The sequence below is a fragment of the Culex quinquefasciatus genome, chromosome 2 (genome assembly GCF_015732765.1).
Source record: "Culex quinquefasciatus strain JHB chromosome 2, VPISU_Cqui_1.0_pri_paternal, whole genome shotgun sequence".
Lineage (NCBI taxonomy): Eukaryota > Metazoa > Arthropoda > Insecta > Diptera > Culicidae > Culex > Culex quinquefasciatus.
The window spans coordinates 43,969,200-43,993,164 of record NC_051862.1 but is presented as its reverse complement, the minus strand read 5'-3'; the positions used below and the strand labels follow the sequence as shown (position 1 = coordinate 43,993,164).

At 36.8% G+C, this 23,965-nt stretch overlaps 1 protein-coding gene across 1 annotated transcript in view; it reads right to left on the bottom strand.

Moving 5' to 3' along the window:
* The window catches only part of LOC6040957 (paired mesoderm homeobox protein 2B), a 65,351-nt gene that overhangs the window by 20,153 nt on the left and 21,233 nt on the right, over window positions 1-23,965 (bottom strand). Inside the window, exon 2 of the mRNA XM_038257677.1 lies at window positions 19,796-19,992. Within this exon, the coding sequence (XP_038113605.1) occupies window positions 19,796-19,992 (197 nt within the window). The remainder of the gene's footprint in view (window positions 1-19,795; window positions 19,993-23,965) is intronic.

Here is a 23,965-nt window from a genome sequence, read left to right as displayed (position 1 = left end):
AGAGGGAAAAAGTTTTATTTGCTAAATTTGGCTTGAATGTTTAAAAAGTTTCCGAAAATGCGCGTATGTGAAGCATCGAAATGTTCCAATAAATATTTTTACGACCATTAAAACTCGCACGTACGCACGGCCATAAAAAGTTCTTTGAAGAACACCCACAAAAAAAAAAGATTCTGAAAAATCCCCGGAAAACCTTTAAGCGCCACCACCCAAGCAGAGAAAAGTCGAACGGGAAAAGTTGACAGATGGTGCCGGCGCCCGGAGTTGCCCTCGAGGTGGTGCCGATTTTTGGTGGCAGCAAATAAATGTCAACTTTGTCGGGGTTTTAGCCGCGACACCCCTCGCTCATTAGAAACGGGGTACCCCCGGCCAGACAACATAATCAATTGTCGGGGCGCCGGGCTGGGTGAGGGTTCAAGCGGGGCAAACTGACTAGCAGCTATAAACTAAATGCAGAAGTTGGGCCGAGCAATGTTTATCCTCTTAGCGGGTATAACGAAGCACTTGTGCCAATATTTTCACTTCATCATCTCGCCTTTTGATAAGGAAAAGTGGAGAAAGGAATAGGGTCAGTTACCACTTGTTTGACGTTTTATTGATTTTTTTTTTCAAAATCTAGCAAAACAATGTAATTGGGCCGATGTCGAAGTGTAAACAAAAAGTCTATCCTGCTCGATCCTGATGTAAATATCAACTGACGTGAGCCCCCCCCCCCCCCATCGGTCCATTTACATTGTTTTGCTTGAAATGTTAAAGCCCAAACTTATGAGGATTTTCCGTGTTTTGTCGGTAACTTTTGTTTAACAGAAAACTTAATTTCTTATGTTTAAAGAAACAATAATAACTTTTTAAAGATTAATTTTAGGGTCCAATTCAATGTCCTCTTCTTGTTTTTGTTCGATTTGCTTTATTATTGTTTGCTTTATTTGTATGTATGTATGTATGATCCCCATACCCGCAGGCAACTTGGTCCTGGAACACATGTGAGCGCTAGGTGAACAATTCGATCATCTTTTACTCCATAATCTGTACACCCACGTGCATAAGTTTTTTTGCACGAATTTTAATGCTACAAATACCGGCGCATAAATCAAAATAGTTTCCAGTTTCCCTCCCCAAGCGCCGGAAATTTGTAGCGGGTGTAGGGACACTTCGCATAGACGCCCTTGCTCCCATCACGTCACTGAGGGTATGGAGCGACGAGAAATTAATAAGCATGCCCCCCCCCAGTCGAACCTTCATTAGAGAAGCAGGCAATCCACAACTCACAGCGAACGACCAAGGGAACACCCTACCGCGTATATAATAAGGTTGGCGTATTTGTCTTGATTGTTATGAGAGTATGATAGAATAAGTGATAAAGTGTTTGTGTTGAAAAAAAAGAACGGGCTCACCAAATTTGGAATCGGATCCTGGTCCATTTCATTTTTCAAGAAATTTTGAAACACGAACTTCACTTCCGGCTTCCAATGTAAAGATTCTCAGTTTTAGGATTTGAATCGCTTCCAACGACGTTTTGCTTCTCCTGCTGCTGCTGGGGAAAGCTGACCGTGGGGATAACCGGAAGGAGCACCAACTGTTGCACAGGTTGATGATGTTCTTGAGCAGGTGCGGATCGGTCAGCATGCAATTTTTGATAAACTGGTCCAGGAAGTCCTGACGATACTTTAGCACTTCTTGTAGAAGACTTGCCAGTTGGGTCCGATCAGCTCGATCATGCGTTTTCAAAGTTCTGGATGGCAATCAGCATCTTTTGTCGCAGCATGAACGCCGATCGGTACAGCTTGGCCGTTTGCGGCGCGAACTGCTTCGTCCGGTTGACTGGAACCACTACTTGAGCAATTCCATCACGAACAACACCATTGACCACTGCACTGATTAGTTCCGGAACCACTTTTAATTTTTTGGAACGAATATTCATGGAAAAAAAAAAAAAAAAAAAAAAAAAAAAAATTTCGCCTTAAATTAATTGCACAAATTGCATTAAAACAAAATGTAGGGTATAGCAATGAAATTGCCTTTTAAAAGGCCGTAACTCAAAATGCAGATTCTCAAAAGGCCGAAATTCAAGAGGCCCTAGCCTACCTAGTTACCTAGTGCTAGAAAATTATGGCTCCTTTTAAACAATTTTCAATACATAACTATGGTTTGTAAAAATAAGAAAAGCCTATTTAAGTTTTCCGGTTTATTTTGCTTTTATCCGCTGTATCTCAGCAACAAGAAGTCCAATTTTCATGGTTTTTAGCTGGGTGCTGAAAAGAAAAATGCGTAACGTAATTTTCGAAAGCCCCCCACTGCTTCTCACTAATACAACTGCACTACAGCTGTAAACATAAACAAAGTAGAGTGTTCAAGCTCAAGCGTGACTTATTTTGTGTTGCTGAAGTGAATTGTTTTAAAACATTTAGGATCTGTTGATGTTGAAGTTTTCGCTGAAAAATTAAGTGCTTCGCTTTTTTTTCTTCGTAGACTAAACAATGGGCGGCCAAAAGAGCCCTTTTCTGTTTTCCACGTGATGAAAAGTTGTGTCAAGAGTGGGTGGATATTTGTGAGCCGAATGAAGGTTCTGAGATTATGTATCTTCTAAGTGTATTGATAATATCGGAGTAAGATTAATCAATATTATTTGGCAGGTGCCAATCATAGTTATCGTTGCTAACTTTTGAAAAACGTCATAATCTAGGTTTTGCGTGAGACATATTGAAATGTCTACGACGAATTATGCCAATCTCGACATCAACCCTCTTCTTAAGATGTGTTGACTTCGAATGCTTTAAAAGCTCGACGCCATCGTTTTTTTTTTTCTTGATAAAATAAATTATAGATCGATCACAATACTTGTCACTTCTTGGTATAATTTTGCGGTTCCGTTTTGACAGTTCTAAATTGAGGCCGCTTTGCGAACCACTATTCTGCACCCAGGTTTTTATCTTACATTTTCTGAATTAGACAAAATAGAAATGGACACTGATGAACACTACCTTTAAAATTTGAGATTCGTCGAACTTTCTGTTAAGTACTTTTCTAAACATTTTTTAGATTGCATTTTGCTTTCCACAGTAAAAACAGATTCTGAAAAAAAACACCAAATCGATCAAAAAATTCCTCAAAAATCATTTTCCGAGGTGCGGGAGGAATGCACTAGAATTACAATTAATTTAATTTACATCAATTCAACGCCGATTTCGGGTAGCGAATGACCAAGAGTTATAATAGCTGCCAAAAATAAATGAATTTAGGACAACAACAACAACGCCGATATTGACAGATTTCTTCATTTCTAAAATGTCATATGAATGAGACTTAATTAATTTTTGAATCCCATTCAAAACTTCCGGGCCGATTTTTTTTTACTCACTTTTTATGATAGAAATTACGTCATATTTTGCTACGGTTCCATGTGTTTATCTCCTAAACACTACCATATGTGAACCTCGTTTGGGTGTCAGATGTCAAACAATAACATCGGTGGCAACCCAATCCCCTGTCAGCACCTCCCGCCAACACCGTTCCTCATTAATCGTCCGAAAATCTGCTTGTAAACACGACCGGCAATAAATAAAAAAAACATGCATTTAAGCGATATTTCACACTTGTTCTTTACCAGAGTAGATTTTTTAACACCATTGTGTCCTCTATTTAGCCGATTAGCTGGCTCATCCCTCACCCTTCGAGTAAATTTTACGTTTGCCGAGTTAATTGAATAAACATCGAAAACCATCAACAACCACCCCACCGCCGCTGGCAAAGTGATTTTCCACCCTCCTGCGAGCGCGATTCACGTAACGACTTAATAGGAAAACCCTATTATGCCTGACCAGCAAAGGAGATACACCTCATCTGCGCTTGTTGTTGTTGCTGATCATTCTCCACCCCTCTGATTGAGCCGCACAATTGCTGCAGGTCTTTCGAGGAGGGTGAGCAGCGGAACTGTATTATTTGGCGATTAACTAACAACTACCGGAGAGCCTCGGAAGCCATTTGACGACCCTATTGTAGGGTAGGATGGAACGATTCACTTTTGAGTTGCTGATTTTAAGGGTGAGCGGTGGAAATCACCTTCACATGTGTTCTTAATGTGATAATATCCATAAGAGTAACATTTGAATTGTTTCGGTAAAATAAGGTTAAAAACAATCCATCGTAAAAAAAATTTAGCAAATTTAAACTGTTTAAATTTGAAGTTCACTTAACACCATATTAGGCCTAACAACAAAACAATAGATCGTATCTTGTACTTTCTACAGATAAATCCTACAAATAAAAAGTAGCAAACCATAAAATCGTCAAGTCAAGCGGCTCACCAAGAGCTTTCTTCTTTTCCCTCTTCGCAGCACCGCGTGTGCGAATGTCAGAACATTGAAACAATTTAATTCATCACGAAAAATATCCTGACGATGGCGGCGACCACCCCCCATCGCAAAGGCTGAACCCGCTCCATCCTACTCAAACCCTTTCTCCCCAGGATAAGCAAAAAAAGGCAAAAGAAATGGTAACATTAAAGCTGTCTGTCTTAAAGTGGCTCATTTTATTTCTGTAGAAATTTCTTTCTCATAGCAAAAAAAGCTTGTTTGTTCTGTTTGTTATTTCTGTATACCCTTGATCAGAATGTTCGAGCTTCTAACAATTGAAGGACAAAGTCGAAATCCCCAAATTCGAAGGCCATAATGGACCTGGAGGATTCGACACCCGGTACCCCGAACAGTCTAAATTCATTTCCTAATGAAATGAATAATTGATTGAACTGTAAGGGAATCGGCTGCTGAAGCTGGTGGTGTCTTTTGCTTCGACGCTGCACGGTTGGTCATCGTCGTCGTCCTTGCCGTCGATACACAACACCACACAGCAGCACAGGGGAAAAGGATCGAAACAGCAATCACGAGGGATAAGGACAATATCGGGGACCATCGAGAGTTAAAGTCCGACTAGGCTTTTAGAAGCAGGTCTGGACGACCTTTTGTGATTTTTCTACTGAAATACCTGCTAAAATATATAAAAAATGCTTTTATCCTTGGTATGCGAAACAAACGAAAGATGATTTCCTTATATTGATTTTAAAATAAAAAAGGAGCCCTGAAAATTATGTAAGCAAAACGAGGAATTTATGTCGATGTGATTTTTAGCACTTAATCATTAAATTATAGTCCCTCATAAGTGATTTAAATAGATTTTTTGCAATTCCGTCGTGAAACTATTTACTTTTCCTGTCATTCTTGAACGACGAAATAGCCTACTTTTCTGTACCAAAAATAAGAAAATCGAATAGCAACACTTTTCAAAATAAATACTGAAAAGTTCTACTTTTCAGCACTCAAATGGTTGTCAAATGGATGCACTTGTTTCGAAAAATAACACTTTTCAACATTTTTTTGATTCAAACGATTTATTGACAAAATGCATGTAAATTTTACATAAAATTTTAACCAGTGTGTGTTTTTTGGAATTGCAAAAAATGGTGTATGGAACTCGTTGCAAAACTTGATTTTTTCAGCACTCTTCGTATTTATCCAACTCGGTGAACCTCGTTGGATAAATGTACGACTCGTGCTGAAAAAATCCTCTTTTTGCAACTTGTTGCATAAAACACTATTTCAGCTTATAGATTTAAATTAAGTATTTATAACATTTTTGAAAAAAAATGATTCAGATCCCGATCAGACGGAAATAACTTCGGAATAACATTTTGTGTTATTTGAAAATACTAGTCCAATAACATTTTATGTTATTTATAACAAGTTTTGTTATTCACCGTTATGATTTTTTTTTGTTATTGGATTGTTATTGAAATAACAGACTTATAACATCTTAAGTTATTCTTCGAACAAATCTTTGTTATTTTAACAACTAATCCGATCATCCCAATAACAGTTGGAGGTATTCTTCCATAACAAATAATGTTATTCCCAAATTCGTTTGGCTTTCAACAAATATCACACCAATAACAAATTTTGTTATGATAACATAAACCCTTATGCAAACATGGATTTTTCAAGAAGTTTCCATAACACTTTCTGTTATTTTAACAGTATTTGTTATTGAAATGGCATGAATTTTGTTATTACCGTTTGCCCGGGATAACTCAATTTGGTATTTATGTTGCATGGATATGCAAATAATAAGGATTTTTAATACTTTTTTTTATGATTATAGAAAATGATATGAATTACGAAATCAATGATTTAATAAAACTTTTGATGTCTTAACTTGATGTTATTTTGCCTTATTGAAATTGATGATATTTATTACAAAAACTGTAGAATTTTGGCTGGTGGAACCGTCGATGGTTGAATATTACCTCTTTTATGTAATTTTGCCTAAATTATTGCGTAAAAATTTAAAATTCAATGAATACGGTGAAAATTCTACCAGTTCCTTATGTTAAATCACACATTTTTTACAGAAAGTCTTTAAGAAATATGTTGTGAAAAAATATTAATTTTTTCAGGATCCGGTGAAGTTATCAACCCTTGAATGCCCGTCAAAAAGTCATTTTTGTTACGTCCTAATGAATATGCATTTCTCCGCCGAGCCATATTTTTTAAATATTGTTTTTTTTTTTGTAAAAAACTTTGATTCAAGGTTTAATAGTTTGATTGGTGAATGTTACTTTAAGTTTGATGTAATTTTACCTCAAGTTATGAGGAATGTGTGAAATTGTACAAAAAAGATGTGAATACATATATTTTTAGAGATAAAGTCACACATAGAGTATGTTATCATTTCCAAATGAATTATTACATTTTCTTTAACTTGTTGATGATGAATTTCAATATGTTTAGAATTCAATTTTATTTTTTATCAAAACATTGCGGAAGTATTTTACAGTAGTATTGAATGAGTTAGTGGCTTGATTAAAAAAAGATTTATTTTTCAAAAGTGCCTTTAAAATATTGAGCAGCAGACCAGCGTTATTTTGATTGGAAGAGTGTTCTGGAAATCGCATTAAAAATGAGTAAATTGGTTACGGTTGAAAATATGTTATTTGCATGATTTCTAACCAGTTTTTTTTGTTTTTTTTTTTTTACTTTGATAAAATAGATGGAAAAGTTTAATATACTTTGGAAAAACATTCAATAGATGTCTTTAAATCCAACTTAAATTTTAATTAAATTTTTTTTCAAGAATTGTAAGATTTAAAGAAGTCCAAAGATTTTGCAAAAAAAAACATCTGTGATGCTATGCATCGAAAAAGTTCTGAATTCAAATATACTCAAACCCCGATGGTTTGACACCAACTGTTGTCAAACGAACGGGGTCACCTTTTAGTTTGACACCCCATTTACACGGAGTTCACACACACTATCAAACGTTTGTTTTGATAGTGTGCGTGAGCGCCGTGTAAAAAGTGACAGTTCGTCACTTTTTAGTTTGACTTTGACCAACCAACGGGGTACAAACTAAAAAAGTGTCAAACGAAAAAGTGACCAACCACCGGGGGTTGAGTGTAGTAGTTAATGCAACATGTTTCAAAAAAAGGATTTTTTCAGCACAAGTCGTTCATTTATCCAACGAGGTTCACCGAGTTGGATAAATACAACGAGTGCTGAAAAAATTAAGATTTGCAACTTGTTGCATAAACTACTATTTGAATTCTGATTTTTTCAATGTAAAGCACCACAGATTTTTTTTATTTTTGCAAAAAAAAAAATGCCGGCTTTTAATCATACAATTGTTGAAAACTATTGATGATAAAACAACCAAACTAGTGTAAAATGCAATTTAAAAAAATCGTTGTTCCACCCATTGATTTTCATGTATTTTGTCAATAAATCATTTAAATATTTTTTTTTTGAAAAGTGTTACTTTTTGAAACAAGTGCTGAAAAGTTAAACTTTTCAGCACCCATATCAGTGCTGAAAAGTAGAACTTTTCTGCATTTATTTTGAAAAGTGTTGCTATTCGATTCTGTTATTTTTGGTACAGAAAAGTAGGCTATTTCGTCGTTCAAGAATGACAGGAATAGTAAGTAGTTCCACGACGGAATTGAAAAAAAGATTTTTAATGAATCCAAACATGCTGAAAATGATTTAAACGCAGGGGAATGCATTTTAAATTGATTTCAGTTGATTGCACTTAAAATTCCTTTGAAATTATGAAGTTTTTTTTTAATATGTTTTCCCCTAATTTTTTCGTACGTATTTTGTATTAGCCTTATCATAAAATTTATGTTCATAACTGCTTGAATATTCAAATATATGTTTTAAGCCTGTTTCAAGAATTCTTTAAATTTTCAAACTGTTCAAAAGTACCGTCTCATGGGTGACATCGTTTTTGGGAGGAGAAATTGAGTCAGACAAATTTCAGCATTTGTGTATTACCCAATCTAAACCCCCAGACCTAATGTCACCCCTGATGACAGAATTTCATAATATGTATGTCTTAAATTTACAAAAAAAAGAAAAGTTGACTGAAACTATTTGTTCAATAATTTCCACCCATCGCCCAAACAGTTCCATAATCACATCATTTGCAACCGATCGGCACTCATCCTCAAGTTCCAAACACACACAACCTCGGCTTCCAGTGCGAAAATCGGTTCGAAAATTGCAAATTGAATTGAATTTCCAATTCAATTACGCCACATTATATCCAACAGAACGCGCTGCCGCGAATCCGACTCCGACTCCCGGTGCAGCGAGCACACGGAATCCGGCGCAAAAGTTGACGCCAGCAAACAGTCAGTACTTTGCGCTCTGCTCTCTCCATTAATCAATACGCATTATTGTTTGTCAACAAAAAGCGCACTCCCTTCCCCCTCCTACTCGCTACGTTTGACAGGTGGGTGGGTGGATCCACCCACTCAATCTCTCTCGCGTGCGCACACACACACACAAACAGCGAGTTATGAGTTATGATGCGCTGATGCGAATCGATTATTGATATTAAAATTTTCGGTGCACTGTTTTAAGTTGCCACCCCCACGATATTCCCCGGGTGACACACCTGATCCAATATATTTCCATTTGTGAAATGAAATTGGAATTTTGGGAAAACAATTCAGCAGTTTTTTTTATGTTGTTGTTCGAATTGGGACCGGAATGTATTTTCGGCTGGTGACGACAAGGGAGGGTGGTGATTTGGGTGAAGTTGGGGGTGGTCACTAGTTGCATTTTTTGCTGTGTTTTTTTTATTTGGCGAAAAACAGCACAGGTAGTTTATTGAACTGGGCGTGCGATAAATTGATGGCGAGTCAATCACTTTCGGGGGGTTGGAAGTGGGCGCAAATAATTATTTACGAGTGTGTTTCAGACGCGATTGATTGGAAAGGTTGTTGATGGGAATAATTTGGGGGGTCGAGGTGTGTTGCGGTACAGACTCGGTACATTGGTGCAGTGAATATTTTAAAACAAATCTGTGTTTATTTGCGGTCCGGGTCTGGTGGTCTGAGCTGGTGGTTTCCCGCAGAGAGCAGATTGCATCAGGGCACAAAACATGATAATTGAAATAAATCAAAATCGAGTGGGAAACGAAGAGTTACTGGTCGGGGAAAAGTGACAGTTTGGATTCATGGGAATGTTTGGATGACGATGCAGCTCTAAGTTATAGGATTTTTATTATTTTGAAATTTTGTTATCATATTTGTATTTTGATTCAAGTAGTTTTGATTGAGTATCTGTAGTTTATAAAAAGTATACTTGATTTCATGATGCTCAAAATATAAAACTTTGTTACACAACTTTGCTCCACAAGCTTTATATTGTTCCCTGGCCTATTTTTAGCCTCTGAGCCAAATGTGAGCAGAATTGGTCAATAATAACCCCATTGTTACTCGTGGGTGAAGTTTGAAGGAGAAACATCAGAAAAATGTATAATGAAACTAGTTTTCCTATGATTTGTCCAGCATGTTGTGCTGTTTTCATTTAAATTTTCTTCAAAACGAAATTCCCAAAGAAAAATTTAATGTTTTACAACTTTGTTGAATAGACCAAAGCTGTACAACTTCAACCTGAATAGTTATAAGTGATTTAAAAAAGTCATTTTTGTATTATTTTTTTGTTTTACCGCCTAATCCAAAAAAAAGCAATTTTCTACTTGTGGGAGTCATTTTCTCATAAATTGAACCTAATTGAATTTCAAAAGAGATATGCAGTTGAATTTACAAATATCAGATTCGAAAAATGTTATAATCTCTATATTGTAATGTAATAATCACGTACAATATCTATTTATAAAATAAATTATGTATTATGAGACACATACATTGTGACTACAGTTAGTGTATTTTCACGATTTCACGAACTTTCCGTGAAAAGCCTTGAAATGCAACTTTTTTGTGTATCCAATCTCATTTCTCATTCATCACAAATTCTACAAAAAAATATAAAAATCCAAAATTTATGGTTATTAGCCTGATTTGTAGAATAAATATACTTTTGCTCCAAAAAGACTAATTACCTCGCGATCACAAATCGAACGCGACGAAAAAACTGCTCTGTATCCTACAGTTAGTCACTTCCACACCATTCGCTACTGAATACGCTCTCTTTGCTCTCTCTCTCTCTCACTCCAATCGAGTAGTACAGCGAATGGCTCAGAGAGACTGATTGCGCTATTTCACTCAAAGTTGACTCGAAATATTGTTTTTATCGTTCATTAAAATCAATGTTATCAAAAAGGTTTCGCAATTTTGTAACATCAAAGTCACATTTGACAGCAATTTCCACCATGCCAAATATAAATTGACGGCAAACTGTTGTAGTGCAGGCCAAGTAAGCACCTCGCTGGTATTTTGTTAGATTCTCGCCTCTCTGAACACATTTGTTAGTGACTCGGGTCGACGGACCAAGAAGCCGGTCGTGTTCGCTCGCGAATGGTTGCGCGCTACAGTCTGCAAAGTTTCATTCGGCGATGAGTGAGTGATTTCTGATCTTTGAGCCGAAAATCAGTACCCTTGGATGCTGGAATATCATTGCTGCTATGTTTCTGTCAATATTTGCCTAAGTGAGCAACTCTTTATCAAAACCGGAAATGTATTTTATTTGTATTTTTTTTATTTGGCTCAAACTTTGTGGGGGCCTTCCCTATGATTAAAGAAGCTATTTTGTGTCATTGGTTCACCCATACAAGTCACAAATCTCTTTGGACACTGGTATGGGTACACCAACGACACAAAATAGCTTCTTTGGTCATAGGAAAGGCCCCCACAAAGTTTGAGACAAATAAAAAAAAACAAAAAATAAAAATGGTCGAAATCGGCCGATTTCGTAAAGAATTGCTCAAGTCAAGAAGTCAAAATTATTACAAAATGGCTGTAAAAGAAAATAAACATTACAAAACATATTGAAAACGGCTTACAAGCGTTATTTGAGTTTTGTAAACGATTCAATGATGTTCTGATTATTTTTAAAACTCCTTGGACCTTTTTTAACAAAATTTTGGAAAGGTTGGTTTACTCAAGTTTCTTTACACGTGACTTTATAAGTGAAGCAAATGAAAATGGCCAGCGCCGATATTTTTATCATTGTTCACGTTCCGTGGAATTTCCGTGAATTTTGGTGTTTTAAAATTATACCACCTCCGTGTACGCACGAGTGCAAGCAGCAGTCAAGTGCTCAGTGCTCCATCGTTTTTTCGAAATTTTTCGCCGTAATTTACCGTGATTAGCCGCGAGTTTGCTCTAGCAGCATGCCAAGGGCCGGCCGTGGCCGTGGCAGTTCGAGTGCGGCCTCGAAAACCCGCGAAGTTCGTCTACCGGCCGTGTGCAAAAAGGTAAACAAACCAACGCCGTGTCGACCGCCATCGCGCAGGGAGAGTGAGCGCAAAGGCATCGACAAAAGTTACTACATCCCGGATATGTTCCGAGATCACCAGTGCGAACCCGTTCCGGTACTTCCGGTGCCACGACCAGTGGCACATCAACATCCGCCAACATCCCCATCAGGAACGAGTTCCAGATGCTGAGCGACGATGAAGAAAATAACATCTCTGACGGTAGCAGCACTACCGACGACGACGACGACGATGATGATCGTGCACGGAAAAAAGTGCCGACGTCAAAAAAGAACAACTCTCCAGCGGAACGTAGACCACCTCCAATTTTTGTTTTGGACACGTTGGCGGACGATGTTGACGAGTTGCTGGAAGGCCTCGGATATTGTCTGAAAATCGGTAAGTCGGCAGTGCAAGTGATTACACTGAGCAAAAAAGATTTCGACCTGGTGCTTGAAGAACTGAAGCGTAGCAACTTCAACTTCTACACATACGACCCAGAGAAGCCCCCTGTTAAGGTCGTCTTGCAGGGTTACCAAGACCGTCCGATCGCCGACCTGAAGCGACACCTCTCGAACGCCGGAATAAAACCGCGGGAGATTAAAGTGCTCTCGCGCAAGACAACGGTCACGGGTGTGCACACTCTGTACCTGTTGTACTTCGACCGCGGCACCGTCAAGATCCAAGACCTGCGGCGGACTAAGACGTTGGACGGTTTTTGGGTAAACTGGCGGTTTTACTCCAAAAACCCGACGGACGTAGCGCAATGCCACCGTTGCCAGAAATTCGGCCACGGCTCGCGGAACTGCAACCTCCGGCCCCGCTGCGTGAAGTGCGGTGAATCACACCTCTCCGAGGCGTGCGCACTGCCACGAAAGGCGGACTTGGGGGACAAGGCAGAACACACCAAGCCGCGCGTAAAGTGCGCGAACTGTGACGGCAACCATACCGGCAATTACCGCGGATGCGTCGCGCGCAAGGCCTACCTCGAGGAGCAGGAAAAGAGGAAGAAGAAAGCCCACCCTCCTCAGCGAAGTACGAGCGCAGCCGTTCCTGCAGCTGGACAGCCTACGGTTCCAGCGGACAACCCAGCGATCCCTCCTGGATGGGGGCGTTCGTTTGCCAGCGTGGTCGCTGCCGGTAGCGGCGATGCGGCCCAGCAAGGAGTCACCGGGGAAGATCTCTTTACCCTGCCGGAGTTCTTTGCTCTCGCGGGAGATGATGACGCGGTTTCGGAGCTGCCGTAACAAGGCGGAGCAATTTCTGGCCCTCGGGGAGCTGATGATCAAGCACATCTATAATTGATTATTTTTGTCTGTGATCTAGTTTTAAGCTTTCTCTTTATCTATCCTTTTCCCATTGCACTTTCTGTAAGTTTTTTGAAAACTTTTTCTTACTCTTGTCAATTCCATAGTTATAAGTAATAATTTTTCGATTGAATTACGATGTAAAACACAGCTGAAAGGAACACCAAAACTCTGTTATATACCTAAATGAACTCATTGTAACTTGGATTATTCACAAATAAAACCGAATTGAATTGAATTGAATAAAATTATAGGCCCCGTCCCCGTAAACTCGGTGAACCTCGTTCGATAAATGTACGACTCGTGCTGAAAAAATCCTCTTTTTGCAACTTGTTGCATAAACTACTATTTTTAACTCAAACTTCTAAGAAGTCACAAGTTGAAAAATAGTTTTTTATTTGGTTTCGATAAAACTATAAACACACATTTTGCTTTTTAACATAATTGTGTGATAAAAATTGTACCTTTCTTATTTTCATACATTGTTTACGCTCTGAAATAGAACATATTTATTTCGTTATCGTTTTGCTATCTTTAAAGTAGTCCATATAAATTTGTTCAGCCGTGAAATGGGAGAATCTCCAAGATGACACCCTCCAGTATTTACATTAGTCTCAAAGCCACGGTGGCTATAATGTTTCTTCCCAACATTGTCACCGAGACCACCATTATTCGATTGCCTCTCCGTAGACAGTTGGCTGTACGGTTCCAGACCAAAATTGGGAATAATATTGTCGTAATGTAATTAAAACATAACAATGTACAGTAATGCTGACAAAACACAATGGTTCAAGGGTACAACTAACAATGATCGCCCTAATGGATAGGCTTTTCCGTCAAGTGCGTTTGTGCTTCTTTTGTGCTGCGGAAGCCTAAATTTAGAACAACATAACCTTAAAATTGTTTGCACTGTGCGACCAACCACTTCTCAGTTTATTCCTAGCCAGACACAGTTACGTTTAAGCACCATCAATCCCGCGGGGATTTCCCGTTAATCGAATCATGTCCCCGAAACAGGTGTCGCAACGAGCCTAAACTAACTAAACGTCGAATGTCAAAGTCATCGTAACGGATGCACCAAAATTGCATCTTTGTTCCGAACACAACGAGGATGATGGTGACGCGTGTTGCACATCAATCAGGACGGCGACAGTGACGATGCACGTGACTTGTAACGGGACTGAACCACCTGTCACGGGGTATCTTTCTAAACTGCGATGTGAGATTTTACTGGATTTTTTTGGGAGATTGCAGTTGTTTGGTGCTATTCAACAATTTTCAGCAAAAATAAACTCTATTCGATAATAAATTACCATTGACACCTGGTTGGAAGACGTCACAACCCCGGGATTATCTCAACCACTCTTGTAACATTCCCGCTAAATCCGCCAAAACATCAGATAATACAGCGTGATCTCCTTCCGGAGCAAGCGGGGAGAAGGGGACGGATTCATCATGTAATCCATTTGCCATCCCTTGCCATCTTGCCTCGAAGCCAAAACAACCCACTTCCAGACCCAAAGAGGATGCTGTGCACGATCTTGATTGATTAAATTCGTTCCACCAGTTGCTACCACCCTACGAGGCGGCCCCTTAGCGAACAAAGTCAAGCCAAGAAGTGGGTGAAAATTTTACCTTTTTGGACAGGGCGATCCAAGGGATAGACAAAACGCTTCCGTCATCGAAGGCACTCACAGCGTGCGACTTCCTGATCCCAAAACAAGAAAAAAGGAATGATAACGAGGGAAAAATCCCATCTGTCTGACCACCACTCACTACGCACCACGCACAACGGTCTGGCGATCTGGAACCGTTCCGTCGACGTCGCCGACGACGATGGTCCCAGGGATTGGGTGCGAGACCCCCAGCCCAGAGGCGGTACGAGGCGAATAAAAATCCATTATTTATGACACGTGCCCTATTCAATATTTCATAGCTGGTATGGCACCTCGTTTTCAGGTCTTCTCAGTGTTGCATACTCTCAGGCGCTCGACCCATTTGGGTTAAGTGCGAAAGGACGACGACAGTGCCGCCATCTATGGCTCATCCACTTGATTGCCTATTTCACGGGGCAATATGTGTCGGTCCGTAAAAAAAAGAGCAACTTCGAGGGTTGTAAATTTGTCACCCCTACTCGACACGGCAGGGTCGTGAGCAAACGGTGGGAACCTAGACCGTCTCCTTTTTTTCCAGCGGCAATCTCGGGTCGAAAAACGGCGTGTTTTTGATGATCCGAGCAATAAAAATCATGTCATATATGGTGGGACAGAAGAGGGATCAGGTGCGTTTTTATACCCTTAAAGGTGTTTCGGATGAACTCGACCAAATTGAATCCCTTACATTTACGGCAAATTTAAGATGAAAATAACATTGCCCAACTACATCAATCTAGTGACCTAAGAATCACCCACTTTTACGCACACCCACTTCATCAAATCGCACTAAATCTCCTTCGGAAGTAGCAGGCTAGCAACTTCCTAGTTCACATCCCACTCAGAGTAACTAGGCTGGAACAAGAGGAAAGAATATGATTGATTACCGGCAACTTGGTAGCCTCTTTGGGAAGTAATATTTCACCGCAGCAAATTGGAATCGCCGTTGGTGGAACATAGTTTCCCACGTCGAAACTTTTCCCCAAGGAACAAACCACCCACCCTTAAGCTTTAGATTGTTTTATGATCTCGATCAACAGGGTGACAATGATTATCATGATGTCTCAATGTATGACACCAGCACGGGCCAAGTTTCAAGTGTATCGAATTTCAATTTGGTGCGGGATTTAGGGACGGCACTTGGCGAGGGTTCAGTTCTGTTGAGAGGGCGTGAAACAAGTGCGGCAAATCGATTCACTTTACTTGGACTTGGGTGGTGGGAGAGTTTGTAGGTTAGTTGAAAAGTGAGAATCGTGTGAACGGGCAGTGGGTGCTGGGTTCATCATTTTTGGTGATTTATGAACTTTTGATGGATTGGGTCAACTGAAGAGCTTCAAGATACATGTAAACATTTAGATTATTATCATTTATAATGATACAACTCTTGATTTGACAAGATAGGAATCCCAGCAATGTCTAGGTTTATATATTTTTTAATGATTTCGAACTAGAAAAACCAAAATGCACAGAGAAATATGAGAAAACTATTAGATTAAGACAAATGTATTCCTAGATAAATTCAATCAATAGTTTAGTGAAAAAGAACTGCATTCTAAATTTATTTTTAATCAAGTGCCACAAATTTACAAAAATATTCTTCGTTATCAAGGCACGGCAACAATAAGTTGAATTTTAATTTAAAAAATGACAATACTTCTTCAAAAAGTAAACGATTTTTAACAGTCACTAATATTCCATCAGTTTTCAAATACTGATAGAAACAGTCTCATTTTTTCAGTGTTAAATATTATTTTGAAAAAGAATATTTGCATAATTTTATTTTCAAGCTTGCAATATAACTAATTAGGGCTAGTGATTTTTCAGGAAAGCAACGTAATCCATGAAATTTGCCCTTAGCCGTGAAATTTGGTAAATATTGTGAAATTCGTTTTAATTTGTGGAAGAGTTGCTCCTCAGTTTATTCAAACATTGTATTTTTTAAATTTAAACAATTCACAAGATTTTTAATTGTTGAAAAAGAGGCATGCAATGTTAGAACTCATATTTTGTGGAATGAGTGAAAAAACATCAGGTTTATTTTTGGAAATAGTTTGAACATTTGTTAAGAGCAGGTTATGTTAGTTTGTAACTCGAACGATGGCTAAATAAACTATAATAAATATTGTCTAAAGAATTGTAGATAATTGATCAAAATTTTCAGTGAAATAAGCTTTGGTTGTAACATGCATGTTATAACGGGGTATTCAGGATGTTTTATGCATGAAAATGTATGTTTAAAACGCAAAATTTCAGCAAGAACTTCATTAATGTTTTATGAAACTCTATTAAATCCATTAAATAATTGTTCAGCGTTATTTAATAAATTTTACAGAAATATATAAATAAAATACAAGAAAAACTGTTTTGTGTTACCTATAAAAAAAAATTAGCATGTTTCGTGAGGAGAGTTGAACAAATATTTGATTAGATATGAAATTTGTTTTAAAATACAAAACCTGTTGGGCGAAAATTTGATGAGCATTTTCAGTGTTTCTATTTTATTTGAAATTATCAATAAACAGATGTTTAAATAATATTTTTGAATAAAATTTTGCCAAAACTTTTTGGAGATATTGAAATTTCTTTTTTGATGAACCATGTCAACAAACAAAATGTTAATTCTATTATTTTACTGATTCTAATTTTGGTAAATATGTCAATTAGGATGTCATTCGTTTTGAGAAATTTGAGCAAATAAAATTCCAGATTTTTTAGAAGATTCCAAATAAAATTTCAGTAAAATTATAAAAGCTAAATCGTGGATTAAAGTGATGCAAAATTTAACAAAATAATGTCATGATTTTTTTTAATGTATTTTTAAGAGGGTTACATTTTGTATCTTGATTCTAGAGTTTTTTAAAGGTTCTATAAACATATGAAACTAGCTTATAGGATCTTTCCAAAAAAAATAGAATTACTGCTATCCTCTACTTCCTTTTGAATTAATTTATCTGGACACAATTATTCTTAAATAACACATTTTTTTGATAAAATTAAATAGATTGCTCTAAACACAGTGAAATTTCCGTATAATTCCAAAATTTTAAAAATGACATGCCGTGAAAATTCATTTTTTTGTCGTGAAAATTCACTAAATGGAAAAATATTAATTGAAGTCCGTCTAAGTAAGAAAAGCAAAACAAAAAGTTTTCATAAAGTTTTCAGAAATTTGGTTATGTGCTCCAGTTGACGATACAAAAGAAGTATTCTCGGTTTGAGTGAGTAACGTCATGATTCGAAATCCGGACACTTAGCAGCATATCATTTTTGTTATAGCTGGCAAAAAATCATGTAATAAGTTGGAAATGTAGAAATATCATAAGGATGTAGTATAAACAGCCCGTTTCAAGAAAATGCATGCAAAATATGTCTTTTCTAACAATGTTTCATCATTATTTGAAAATTAAAATGACTTGTTGTGCTTCGAATCCCGGACACTGATAAAAGCTGATTCGAAATCCGGACACTTATGCTTCAAATTCCGGACATTCGTTTTTGCCAATGAATCACACAAATTTGGACAGAAATGTTAGTGAATGGCATTCTTTAGGTCTCAAATAAGCGCTGTTAACATCGAAACAATCGATATTTTATATAAAAATTTGCTAGAATTTAAGGAAATCAGAACCATAAATTTCTGCTTTGCCTTCCCGGTGCTTCGAACGCCAATGAAATATTTCACGTGAAATGTTTCGCATTTTTGGTAAACTCATAATTTTATTGTATTTAATTGTTTTGGCATTAAATACAGCGTTCAAACAAACTTTAAATGAATGTTGGTATTGGAATTCATCAAATAACACAGTTTTGACATTCATAATTCGAACTTATATCCAAAAAAATGATAAAACAAGATGAAGTGTCCGGGTTTTGAAGCGTCCGGGAATTTGAATCATGACGTTATTAAGGTGCCCAGAAAAAGTAACCCCTTACTCCACAAGCAGAAAACGGCTTTTCGGGTTATTTTAAGCATCTGCACCAATTTTGAGCGGGATTGGGTCCTAAAATGAAGCTTCGATTGCTGATATTATTTTTTACAGCGATAAAGCTTATTTTTCTGAGTACAATGACCCTTTGTACGACCACAAAGAGTTTAGAATGGATTTTTAAATCAATTTTTAAAAATTAACCTCGTCAAGAAGGACCTTGAAAGAAAAGATCCTACTTGACAGCTCTTTCCAAGGAAACCATACTTGATCCATCGAAAAAATGTTGTCTTGCCAATTTTTTTTTTGCGTTAAAATGAAAAAAATGATCAGAAATGGTTTTTAATCGTGTTTTTTTACCGTGGTACATAAAAATTTACATAGGGCTTTAGTACCCAATTGGTTGAGATTAACCTAAAGACTAAAGCTGATGAAAAAAATGTTTTTCAAACAAAAAATACACTTTTCAATCGCTAATAACTTTTCAGAATCCAGTGTTACAGCTTTGGTATGTCGAGGAGCATTAAATTTCCAATGAGAATCTCACTTTTGGGAATATTTGGATGGAATTAGCGCATGGCGCAGAACAAACAGTAGGAATATTGGGGTTTTCATACATTTTTCCGATTTTCCCCATACAAAATTCACCTTCGTGTATCAATCGAGTAAATGTTGACCGATTTTGCTCATATTTGACCCAGAGTCCTTAAAAAGCTCAAGGAACAATATTCAGCTTTGTGATGCGAGGTTTTTAAAAAAAAAGTCCCATATTCTGGGCACCCTGGTGAGTAAAGTACACAGAAAAAAAAATGATGGTAATATTCATCAGGAAATGGTGACAGATTTTGTGGCAAAATAAATGATAAATTTTACCCCAGAAAATGATGAATTTTCATCAGTTTTTGATGAATATTCATCAGGTTCACATTTTTACACATTTTTTATGTAATATTACACAAATAAAGAGGTAATATTCAACCTACCAAATTTTCAACATTCCAAAATTCAACTTTTTTTTCTGTATACTGCAAGGTAGTCAAAATTCTCTTTCAAAATTAAACATAAAGATTTATTCCACTATATGAAGCGATTCAACACAAACACAAACATCCTGATCGAAATATTAAAATTTAGTCAAGCCTTCTGAAATAGACTTTCTTCATATTTAATATAAGGTTAAAGTAACTTTTTTGAAACTCACCTGAACTCTAGCCTCAGTCAAATCAATCTTCATGGCGATTTCCTCTCTCGTGTAAATGTCTGGATAGTGCGTCTCCTGGAAGGCTCGTTCCAGTTCCTTCAGCTGGGCCGACGTAAATGTGGTTCGTATCCGTCGCTGCTTTCGCTTTTCCGCTAGGACTGAATCGTGCCCGGAGTAGACTTTGTACGGAAGTCCAGCTGAAAATTGAAAAAAAAAGAAATTTTTCAGTCCACTTTGTTTAGCCAAACCCTTAAAGGTGAGAGCAAATCTACCCAAGAAACAAAAAAAAACCGTGCCAATAAAGCTCCACCACCTTAAGCACGTGCAGACGTTTTTATCTGCCCGCTGAAAATCGCACTTCTTTCAGCGAGATATATCGCACAGAACGGCTCACCTTTTGGGTGAAACCAACAAAACAAGCAACACCACATCCCCGAAAGCCTTAGCCATTTTCCGACTTTTCCACCCCCGTCAGAACTCGTTTTTTTCTGCTGCTGCTGATTCTTCTTCTTTTTGTTTCTCCTCCTTTGGCGCGCTCGGCCATTATTCATTTGAGCATAAGATAAATGACGACATCGTTTTTCCTCCCCCTTTCCCCTCCGTCAAAGTTCCTCTTCAATCAGCCTTTCCTACGGCACCCCAAGCAAGTCGGAAAAGTATGAACGAAATAAAATGGGGGATTTTCCCCCGACTGCTGTCTGTGTCTGTGTGTTGTACGTTGAGTTTTTCCCGCGCGATAGGGATTTTCCCTCTCTCGAGGAGCACAGCTGAGTTTTTGGGGTTGCGTTTTCCTTTCTTTTTTTTGTGTGTATGAGTGTGCAAAGCGGGGTGACGTTGTATGAGTGCTTTATGGCTTTTGCGCGCATGGTCTTTAATTGCAGCAAAACGGAGAACATCATCGTCCTGACGAAAGCAGTTCAGAATGGCTGGTTCAGCGATAATAATTAGTATATCATCAGATTTATAATTAAAATTGTCTAAAGAATGCAACAAAAAGAAATAAAATTACGTTGAAACACATTTTAAGGCACTTCTAAGTAACATTACTCGGCAAATTTCTAGGGAAGAAAAAATCAAAGAAAAAAACTCGAATAACCAAATGGAGAGTCAAATTTATTTTTATTTCATGTTTATAGTTTTAAGCTAAGGTTGCTGCAAAACAATCTATTCAAAACGTGTTTTGATTGCAAATGCCAACCTTAATTAAAATTCTAATGCATATACAGATTAAAAGTTTCAAGAATGTTTTTTTTAGTTGATTCAATAGAAATGAATATTAAATTAATTTTAAATTGTTTTCATATGATTGCACGTCTATTTCCATTGAAATTTTTAGGTATTTGGAATACATATATTATTTGCCCTTGATTTTTCAAGCCAATATTCAAGAGAATTGCAAAAACATTGATTTAATTTTGCAAAAGCCTTACGGGTAAAAAGCTGACTATTTGCAACGACCTTTTTGGCATATGTAAAGAAGAAGATTTTTTTCCTTATATAAAATTTATATATATAAAATAAATATATTCAAGAAAAAACTTGAAATAAAAAGAAAAATGTGTTGCAAAATGTTTGGTGCATATGAGAGTGAAAAATGTTGAATTTTGTAAGGTTGAAAATTAGGATGGTTAAATATTTCCTCTTTTTTGTTTTGAGTAATTTTCCAACAATGTGTAAAAATGTTTCTGATGTGAATATTACAATTATTTTTTTCCTGTGTATATTGTCACTGTTGAGCAGTTCTCTCAGATTTCGGTCATTCGATTTTTTTTGTATTTTTTCATCCGACTGAAACTTTTTTGGTGCCTTCGGTATGCCCAAAGAAGCCATTTTGCATAATTAGTTTGTCCATATAATTTTTCATACAAATTTGGCAGCTGGCCATACAAAAATGATGTATGAAAATTCTAAAGTCTGTATCTTTTGAAGGAATTTTTTGATCGATTTGGTGTCTTCGGCAAAGTTGTAGGTATGGCTAAGGACTACACTGAAAAAAAATGATACAAGGTAAAAAAAATTTGGTGATTTTTTTTTAACTTTTTGTCACTAAAACTTGATTTGCAAAACAACACTATTTTTATTTTTTTTTATTTTTTGATATGTTTTAGAGGACATAAAAGGCCAACTTTTCAGAAATTTCCAGGTTGTGCAAAAAATCTTTAAGCGAGTTATGAATTTTTGAATCAATACTGATTTTTTCAAAAAATCGAAAAATTGGTCACAAAAATTTTTCAACTTCATTTTTCGATGTAAAATCAAATTTGCAATCAAAAAGTACTTTAGTGCAATTTTGATAAAGTGCACCGTTTTCAAGTTAAATCCATTTTTAGGTGACTTTTTTGAAAATAGTCGAAGTTTTTCATTTTTTTAAATTAGTGCACATGTTTGCCCACCTTTGAAAAAAAATTTTTTTTAAAAGCTGAGAAAATTCTCTATGTTTTGCTTATTCGAACTTTGTTGATACGACCCTTAGTTGCTGAGATATTGCCATGCAAAGGTTTAAAAACAGAAAAATTGATGTTTTCTGAGTCTCACCCAAACAACACACCATTTTCTAATGTCGACATCTCAGCAACTAATGGTCCGATTTTCAATGTTAAAATATGAAACATTCGTGAAATTTCCGATGCTTTCGAAAAAAATATTTTCAAAATTGTTAAACCAAGACTAACATTTTAAAAGGGCGTAATATTGAATGTTATTGACAAAAAAAAATTATATGGGCAAACTAATGATGCAAAATGGCTTCTTTGGGCATACCGCTTTCAGCCGGATTAAAAAATACAAAAATTAAAATTTAAGAAAAAGACCGATTTCGTAGAGAATTGCTCAGTTATGTTTCTATAATAAATTTGCAAAATATCAATCAACTATCAAAACAAATCTTAAGTTTTACGACTTTTCAGATTTGTGAACCTAAAACTATTGTAAAAAGATGGAAAAAATACTTTGTTAGTATAAAAATGCAGAAATTCAAGTTTTACAGTATTTTCTGATATTTGACAATCAATTACTGATCATTCAATCTAAAATCATTATATTTTAAATTAAAGTGAATAGAGCATTGATAATAAATCATAAACTTGCATCAACAAAAATCATAACTTGGAACGACTGAATGATAACCAAACATATAAAAGATTAATGAAAGTAAGTTGTATTTAAATCAATCTAAAAAAGCTAGGTTTCTTGAATGCAAATAGGAAGAAGTATTTATCAATGTTTCCAACAAAGCAACAATTTCATTCAAAGCAACATTCTGCTGACATTAATTTTAAAAAAATATTTAAAATTATGTCAAAAAACTGCTGCCAATAATATAATAAAACAGCCATATCCAGAACAGTGCTTTATTGCTGTTAACATTTTAATTTATTCTGCTCAACTTTGAGGAGAAAACTTCCCGTTAGTAAATCTTTACTCTCCAAAAAAAACAGAAATTACTTGCTCCCCCTGCAAAGACTGGACATCGTTTTTTTTTTCGCTCCATCCCTTTACGACGCTTGCGCCGAAAAATGTTTTTTGTTTCCTTTCCAAACATTACTTCCCCCCAATTATACTCCACCAAAACACACCAAACGATGCGTACTAATAAAGCTCATGACCATCTTCCTTTGAGGGGGGGGGGGGGCAGCAGCAAGCATTGATTAAATTTAAAGCTGCTAATTAAAATTACCATTACCAGTTTTACTGCCGACGAGCTAAACTTCCAAGTGCCAGGCGTTTCTTAAATAAAAGTTTGCCCCTCCGCGAAGGGCCACCCGCCCAAAATATGGGTCATATACTTTTATGGGCACTTTTCACACTTTATTCGGCGAGGTTTTTCATCTGGCAAAGGTCCTTGAATTTTCGACGGGACCCCCGTTTTCATAATCACAATTATGATTTTAATTGTTAATTGTTTTCGGTTGGCAAAGTAACGCCGTGACTATTATTGCGCCGCACTTGCTGGCAACACTGGCCAATTCTGGTGCTCTTTTTATTGAATGACGAAACCTCCAACTTTAAATAACGTCATGATTCGAATTCCCGGACGCTTCGAAACCCGGACACTTTATTTTGTTTTATCAATTATTTGAATATAAGTTCACATTATGAATGCCAAAACTGTGTTATTTGATGAACTCCAACATCAACTTTCATTTAAAGTTTGTTTGAACGCTGTAGTTA